Below are 8,575 nucleotides of genomic sequence, written 5' to 3' on the forward strand. Positions count from 1 at the left end.
CATGGTTGACCCCTACATGCGGTTTATGAGCACACCCCACGTGGCTAGGGCTTGGTTAGGAACCAGAGGAGCTCACTAGTTCATTGACGCTGCCGGCCTAGGCTCTCCTCAGTGAGTGCTCCACTTCAGTGGTTCCCGAAGTGGGGAACCGAGGGGGGTCGGCCGTGGGCTACGTGGGAGGTCATGGCCTTGAGCCAGGGCCAGTATGCACCGAAAGGGTGTTCCGGCTGTTTTGCCACATGGAGGATGCCATTTTGTTCTCAAAATGGCCGCCTCTGCACAATGCTGGCGTGGAGATGGGGGGCATTCCCGCACAGGTGGGGGTATTCTGGTAGTACCAGAAATGAACGGGGTCTGCAACATTTAGTTAGATGCCAAAGGGGTCCTTAGCAGGGGGGAAAAAGTTTGGGAACCACTTCTCTGTTCAAACAGGAATTAATTCAGGAAAGTCCTGTGGCCTGTGTTATACAGGGAGCAGAGGGGATGATCACAATGGCCCCTCCTGGCTTTATAGTCTATGAATCTCACCTCTGCTACTGCCTTGACCTTGGTCCAGTCACCGGGCCTCAGTTTCCCCACCTGTAAAAGAACAGGCACCAGCTTTTGAAATGAATCCAGCTCTCCTAACGCTGGACCATGCTTCCGCTCATGGCGAGCGCTTGTCAAACATCCCAGAATCGCCAGGCCTGTGGGTCACAGTGCCCTGCACCTTGATGTAGTCACTTTCACCAGTGGGTATAAAGCGCTGCTAGATCGGAATGGTCATGATTTGCACTGCTGTGAAAGACCACACAAGGGTGTCTAGCCCCTTCTGGTCCGCTTAATTCACTAGAGCCATGAGGAGAAGCTCTTGTGATGAGCAGAACATTAGCATTGTCCACATTTTTGCGCCTCCGTCAGGAAATCTGCCCACCCTCAGTCTAACCCCGATCGAGCATCATATCTGTGGCCCTGTCATGTTCAGCCCAGTGAGGCCCTGGAAATGTACAGGTATCTGGTATCAGAATGGGGTATGCTGTGGAGCCTGAATAGCAGGAGGGGTTTGCTTCTGACCAGGATGGAGGTAGATTAGCTCAGTTGTGTGTCAGGGAGCCTAGGACTGGAACAGCAAGAGTTGCTGAAAATCAGCAATGAGATACTGTGGCAGATCTGTGTGTGTGTGGGTAAATTGCTTAGTCAACTGCGTGACCACACTTTGGTTCATTATGAAATATACAGTCTCCAGAGACCAAATAATCTGTACCAATAAAGTTTATTGCTGAAAGTCAATGATAGTGCAGTCCAGGAAGAAAGCAAAAGGACACCAGTTTCTGGGAAGCCATCTTGTGCAGCGTTGTTAAATTCACCACACATGGAAGGCGTGCTCCCCGAGTTACACATTTCAGCTTGGAGTACTGAGTGGATGGTTTTACAAGTTACAAAACTCTTTGCACATCACATAAAATCCAGCCCATCAGTTTGGACCGGTTCCTAACCTTGTTGTTCTATACCTTTGATTACTTTTGTTTTGGAGACCAGCACTCCAGGTACTAATTTGTGAAGGTACCTCCCCAACTTGTACTGGAGCAGAACACTCAAGTCTTTTGCCTTTGATACATTTCTTATTTTCTCATGCCAATATTGCCTTCAGTTTTTCAAAGTGTTATGGGATAGAGAGTATAAGTGAACAGGATTATAGAAGAAGAGCTCAGCCCCGTGTGGCTTGAAGGTTTGTTTCTCTCACCAACAGAAGTTGGTCCAATAAAAGAGATTATCTCACCCACTTTCTCTCTAATACCCCAGGCTAGAACTAAACTGCATAGGATTATAGAAAACATAGGCCATGCAACTGCTAGAAATATATATACAATATAATGTTGTATTAATATTGTGTGCTTAATGTATATTAATATACATGGTGTGACTAATACATATTGATAATGTGATATATTTATAATTAGCCCATCATATATTGGTCAACACAGGTCTGGAATAAATAGCAGAAGGCAGTGATTCTCAAACTTTTGTACTGGTGACCCCTTTCACATAGCAAGCCTCTGAGTGCAACCGCCCTTATAAATTAAAAACACTTTTTAATATATTTAACACCATTATAAATGCTGGAGGCAAAGCGGGGTTTGGGGTGGAGGCTGACAGCTCGCAACCCCCCATAGAATAACCTCACAATCCCCTGAGGGGTCCCGACCCCCTATTTGAGAACTCCTGCCAGAAGGGCTGTGGGTCACGATTGAGGGGTAGTGGCACAGCTGTGTGTGTGTGTGTGTGTGGAGGCTGGAATAGCAGAGGGGCTGTGGGTGGAGGGGCATTGGCAGGGCTGTATGGTGAAAGCCCAGGAGTGGGATAGCAGGGGGGTATTCCAGGTGGGGAATGAGGTGCATTGGCCAATGCGAGTGGCAGAACTGGAAAAGCAAGCAAACTGCGGAAGGTCCAGATTAAGGTGTGTATTTGGCTAAACTGCGGGTGTATGAGCTCAGGACTGGCATGGCAAGAGGGTAGGATTTTTGGGTTGGGATTAAGGTGTGTGTTTGGCCGAGTTGTGTGTGTCCTGAGGCCAGGGCTGGAACAGCAGAGGGTCTGGCTGCTCATGACAAACTGGGAGAGCTCTTGAGGGAGGCTTGTCCAATGTATGTTTGTGCTTAGGGTTGCTAGTTTTGGTTGGACCTCTTCCTGGAGGTTTCATCACACGATGTCCTCTTTAATTAAAGATTTCTCTTTAATTCCCTGGCAACTCCGGGATGATCCTGGAGCGTTGGTAACCCTACTTGTGCTCTCCCTCTTAGCTCACTTAATAAATGCCCTCCAAAACATACATATAAATAATCCTCTGGCAATTGTTGCACCCTGGCCTCAACGCCAGCTCTGAAATCTCATCCTGTGGCGAGCAGGCCTAGCACAACATCAGATTCCTCTTAGCACATTTAGAGGGAGCATTGCCCTGCGGGCAGGGTGTGGGACAGTGATCTTGAATTCCAATCCCAGCTCTGCCATGCAGCTGCTGAGTAGCTAGGCCTCTATTTTTTTGAGTGCCCACCCAGGACACACCTTGGACCTAATTTGCAGAGGGGCTGAGTGCCCACAGTTCCCCTGGAAATTAACCCATGGCTGTGCCTCAGTTTCCCCATCTGCAAAATGGGCTTAATGGAGCCTAGCAGGGGTGTTGCCCAGGGTTAGTGCGACACATCCTGGAACAAAAATGATCAGCTGTGCTTTCAGGATTAACCCTTGGTGTCTTTTATTGACAATAAATAATACAATACGTTACAGAGATCCAAGTACAATGTCCAAAATCATATCCTTCATGCACCGAACAAAAAGGAATCGCCAACACCAGCAAATGCAGGAAAGAGCAGCTTCCCCCGGGGATAAAGGTTTGGGACGTAGGATGCACCAAGGAAAAATATATTTGCCGCAACTGTCTGTCGATACCAGCCATGCTGGCCCTTAGGCCACATCCCATCTCTTTCTCCTCCCCCGCTCCGGGCCCCCAGTGCTTCCATGGGGTTTAATGGGTGCTCTGGACGCAGGAGAAATGCGGTCTCCGGCCTGTATCGTGCTCTTTTGTGAAAGGTCCAGGCCTACGGCTGTACGGAGGTAAAGACGCAGCAGGCTAGCGAGGAGATGAGCGTCTGAAGAAGCAGCAGCATCCTCTACAACAAACCACCTAGTCTTGCTCCTTTACGCTTGCTGTCTTGCCCTCTCCAAGGGCCTAAGCAGAGGGCGGAGAGAAATTCAGAGAAAGGCTATTTCCCCGGGTTAACTCCTTAGAGCTTAGTCAGTATTATGTGGTTCTCAGGAGAAGCTTGGGAAGGGAAGGAAGGGGAAGAAAACAAGCAGAAGCTGGGGGTGCGGTTGGGGCTTACGGGGATATGCCATCAGGATTATGGAGCAAGCTAGGACTGGAGGTTACAGGCCTTTCCCGGCTCCTCGGGCTACCTCCCAATTGGGCAGTTGTGACTTCGTGGCTGGGGAACAATCGAATTTCCAGCCCCGCCAAGAAGACGCCGGGCCCTAGGGATGACAGAAAGACTTGGGCCCATTAATCTCACCCATCTGCCCGGCCCTTTCCCCCCTTTGCTGTGTCTCCTTCCTTCTGTTCCCCTTTCTCTGTCTCTCCCCCACTTCCCATCTCTGCTGTGCCATGGTGTATAGCCCTACACAAATGTCGGCTGAGGGGGGGAAGCCCAGAGACCTTCAGCTGCTTGGGTGGGGGTGGGATACCCAATGCATGGAGGTGAGGCCTAGTCATACTCTAAGGCAGAAGCTGAATAATCTAAAAGGCCTTGTGCTTGTTTCTCATGGGCTTTTTAATTACCCCCCACCCCCCAAAGCCAATTATGGGGCCACCAAAATGGGAGATCCAATCCCTTCAGGCCAGGCTGTCTCTAAGAGATTCCCACATCACCCCACCAAGAGCTACTGAATGTCTCCTTGACCCTGCAGAGGATGGTCCAGGTTTCCATCATCCAGGATCACGAGGGGACCCTGTTAAGTTGACCCTGTAAGTGAAAGGTGAGGCGGGCGAGGTAATGGCTGAGAGAGACAAGCTTTGGAGCTGCACAGAACTGGTTTTCACATCTGGGTTTGCTCAGGTAGAGCTCCATGTAGCTCAGAAGCTGGTCTCTCTCACCCACAGAAGTTGGTCCAAAAAAGCCATCACCTCGCCCACCTTGTCTCTCTAATATCCTGGGACCAACAAAGCTACAATACTGCATGGCACCCTGTCGGGGCACCCAGGGAGCATTAAAAGAAAAATCAGTGGAAATTACCCACACCCATTTGAGGTGGGCTGTGAAATTCAAACCAGGTTATCACCTCCACCAATGCCCTCCCCCCCCCGCTCCAAAAATAAAAGAGTCTGGGGGTATTTGGATAGGGGGAAATGTTCGGATCTGGGGCTCATCCCAAAGAGAAAGTCAAGTAGTCAGGCACAATTGCATAATGCTAAAAATCCTGGCACACCCCAGCCATTGACAAGCCCTTCTGAGGCGCAGTGGGTCAATGCCAGTCTGGCCTAGGGCTGATGTTGGTGGGACCCCTTTCTGCTAGGTGTGGGTCTCTATTCTTTGGCCAGGAATATTTGTATCAGTCACCCACACAATCGCAGGGTATATGCACAGATATCACATGCACCCTTCTTTTGCATATAGAGACTATTGGTCTTTGGGATGTGAGGCCACAGATTGAGAGTCTTGGCTTGTTCTTTGGTTTTTCCCTTCCAGCTATCGCTCTTACGGGGAGGTCAGCTCCATGGACTTTGTCCTTTGCTCCTTCTGCTCTTCCCACTCCTCTTCTGGCTCGTAGGTGCCTTTCACGATGGCTACCCTCTCGGACATGTGCAGCGAATAGGGGAACAGGAAGTAGTTATACAGCAGGGAAGCCAGGACTGCACCGATGATGGGTCCGAACCAGAAGACCTGGGAAGCCAAGGGTAGAATGCTAATCTCTAATCCTTCAGTAGCGCTTTCCAGCTGTAGATCTCAAAGCACTGTACGAAGATCGGTATCATTATCCCCAGTTTACAGATGGGGAAGCTGAGGCACAGTGACGTGACTTGCCCCAAATCACACAGCAGGCCAGTGTTCGAGTCAGGAACAGAATCTCCATGTACTGAGTCCTAGCCCACTTCTCTATCCGCTAGGCCACACTGCTTCCCCACAGCGAGCCATGGGAAAGCCCAGGGGATTTTTCCTTCCATGTTCATACAGCACCTAGCGCAGTGGAGCCGTTGGCCTCTAAGTGCTTCCTTAACGGCCCCCTTCAGTTGTCGTCTTCTAGCAGATTCCCCTCCGCCTCAAATTCCTTATACTCAAACACCCTCCCCCCACGTTCTCAGCCCTGACCTCACTCACTCTTGAGCTGCCAACGACCAGTGGCCCAGCCCCTGCCAACCAGCAACCAGTGTGCTGCAGACCCCATGCTGCGAGCCACTGTTACTGGAGGGGGATTCTTACCCAATGAGAGGTGCTGAATCTTTTCACTACAACGGCAGGTGCAAAGGATCGGGCTGGGTTCATGGAGCAGCCGGTGAAGTAGATCTGTAAAGGGACATGGGAATTAAGACTGATCACGTTTCCCTTCGGTCTAGTCCTTTTGCGACTGGGGCATTGCTCCAGGTGTGGCTGGAGGAACTGGGGGCTTCCCCCCTCAGCCAATGCTCCTGCCCTGCTCCCTACAGCACCCCCTGCTGGGAGAGGCTGGGACTGGAATAACTGGACGCTTCCCCACAGCCAGCATTCCTGACCCATTCCTTACAGTGCTGTTCCATGCACCATTCCCTGGATTCTTGCTGGGATTGGAGCAGCCCTCATTTCCCCCTGCCCTGCTCCCTGCAGCACCCCCTGCTGGGAGAGCCAAGGGATGGAGTAGCTGGGAGAATCCCCCAATAGCCTGCCCTTCCGCCCTGCTACTTACAGCGCCCCCGACTGGGAGAGGTTGGGATGAGAGTAGCTGGGCCAGCTCTCCCAAGGCCAGCTCTCCTGCCCGGTGACCCAGACACTCACCCCAACCAGGTGACCCAGGGTGACTGACAGGCCGATGGACAATGCTGGGGAGCCTATGGCGTCAGTCCGGCGTTTATCCGTGGAGGCAAAGATGCACATCACCAGCTGGAAGGTGAGGATGATCTCGACCACCAGCCCCTGGCCTGGGGATGTATTGTTGTTGAGCTGCACGTGAACAAGAAGGATTGTGAACGGCTGCTGAGCTGAGCCAGACTGAAGGGTTTTGCGACCCCCTAAAAAACAGAGGGGATTACAGTATTCCCCCCCCGACCCCATTTAAATTCCTAGCAAGGAGATGCCACTGGGTCTTTCTATCTTTCTGGAAGTGCATTTCTCCCTCTAGGCATTTACAAATCACTTATCACCTTCAGATTTCTCCCTTTGCTAACACCCAAATTGCCCCGGAGCAGCCAGAGACACTCCGCTCTTCAGTGAGTGAGGGCATGAGCAATACATGGAGGAAGAGGTGAGGACTGGGACTGGGCTAGGATCCCCCTATACGGGGACTCGAGGGGGGAACAGCAGGGGATGCCATTGGGGTGGGATGGGACATCACCACCTGGTGTCAGTGCACCTGTTTTCATCTCTTGCCAGCTGCGTGGCAGAAGGATCCAGCCCTATTGGGCTGGGATGAGGCCGAGGCCCAGTTAGGGGGAAGTGGTGAGGAAGCACTGGGAAATGAAGGGACACAAGGCACAGTTATCGGGGAGTGGGGGGAGTTTAGGGTTTGGAGGGGCACAGAACAACCAGTGAGGAACACACAGCCCCTGAAAACCCTCCTTCGAGGCTGAAGGCTCCAAGAATCAACACCTGCACAGCAACTGGTCCACCTCAGACTGGTCTGAAAGGGGGCTGGAATCCGCCTCTTACTGGTCTAACTGGGGTTCCCATCATCCACACTCCCCACTGTTGACCTAAGAGATCTCCCAGTGCCCCCAGATGGGTTCCCAAAATTTCCCTCATGCTGGTCTAAGTGGGCTTCTAATCTCACCCTCTCCTCCCAAAAAACGAAGAGCCCCCCCCTTCCTTCTCCAATCTCTCCTCTGCTGGTCTAAGTGGTCTCCCAGCTACTTTCCTCAGACTGGTCATACTGGAAAAAAAGATCTTCCAACCACGTTCCTCATACTGGTCCAAGTGGGGGCCTATCATCCCCTCCACACTGGTTTAAGGGGGTCTTCCAGCCTCCTTCCTCTGACTGGGCATGCTGGTCTAAAGGGCTCCTAACTCTCCCCCCACCCACACCCCCACACTGGTTTAAGTGGGTTCCCCTCCAGTCCTGGCTTAGCTCCTTTCCCTGCTCTGATCTCCCTGGCTCCAGGAAGAGAGGCTGGAGTCAAGCCCATCTGAAAGGTGCTTGTGACTTACTCGTGCCCTCAGGATAAGAGAAGCATGTAGGGAAAAAAAACCCACCTCATTAATTGCACAGCACAATAAATCTGTGCTGTCAGCACCATATCAGTTATGCTAAGACTGCCGGCATGGTGCTCCCATCTCTCTCCATCTGCATGGACATAGGTATCTCCAGCGCCAGAGTGAACCGGCCTTCATCAACCCTCGTGGTGGGTCCGATTCCTCACGCGAGGCTGGGAACCCATGTGCAGGGTTGCTGAGGCCCTGGGCACAATTAATCATCCGTGGGCAGGAAGAGACTTACCGCGTTGATGGCCAGGTTTCCACGGGTGTTGCTTGGGGTCACCAGGTAAAGGATGCCTGCCCCAGCAATGGCCCCCACCAGCTGGGCCACCATGTAGAACACCGTCCGAAGGAAGGAGATGTGGTTTCCCACCAAGAAAGCGATGGTCACCGCCGGGTTGATGTGCGCACCGCTGACATGACTGAACATCTGGACCATGGTTCCGATGGCCAGGCCGAAAGCCAGGGAGATCTGCACGATGCTCGGCAGGGCTGAAGGCCACTTCAGGGCTGAGCCGAGGCCGAAGAAGACGAAGATCATGGTGGCTAGGAACTCGGCCACTATGGCCCGGAGAAAAGCCATGGTGCAAATTTCCTTATACATGGTGGGATCGGGAGGGGGTAATTGGAGAGAAAGGAGTGTCAGGCTTCTTCTGTCTGGG

At 52.0% G+C, this 8,575-nt stretch overlaps 1 protein-coding gene across 1 annotated transcript; it reads right to left on the minus strand.

The window, feature by feature from the left end:
- Positions 1-3,207: 3,207 nt before the first annotated feature.
- LOC102943892 (aquaporin-5) lies at positions 3,208-8,575 on the minus strand. The gene is made up of 5 exons (XM_037883905.2): positions 8,155-8,575; positions 6,501-6,665; positions 5,952-6,035; positions 5,233-5,414; positions 3,208-3,706 (listed from the first exon to the last, which is right to left on the minus strand). Exons 1-5 carry the CDS (start codon positions 8,515-8,517, stop codon positions 3,676-3,678), a joined length of 825 nt encoding a protein of 274 aa, XP_037739833.2. The 5' UTR covers positions 8,518-8,575; the 3' UTR covers positions 3,208-3,675.

The sequence above is a fragment of the Chelonia mydas genome, chromosome 20, assembly GCF_015237465.2.
Source record: "Chelonia mydas isolate rCheMyd1 chromosome 20, rCheMyd1.pri.v2, whole genome shotgun sequence".
Taxonomy (NCBI): Eukaryota; Metazoa; Chordata; order Testudines; family Cheloniidae; genus Chelonia; species Chelonia mydas.

Coding starts and splice junctions, on each gene's coding strand:
- LOC102943892 (XM_037883905.2), bottom strand. CDS start 8,517: ATGTATAAGGAAATTTGCACCATGGCTTTTCTCCGGGCCATAGTGGCC. Junction 6,666..8,154: donor GAAACCTGGCCATCAACGCG/GTAAGTCTCTTC, acceptor GTTCACGTGCAG/CTCAACAACAATACATCCCC. Junction 6,036..6,500: donor CCCTGGGTCACCTGGTTGGG/GTGAGTGTCTGG, acceptor GTCCCTTTACAG/ATCTACTTCACCGGCTGCTC.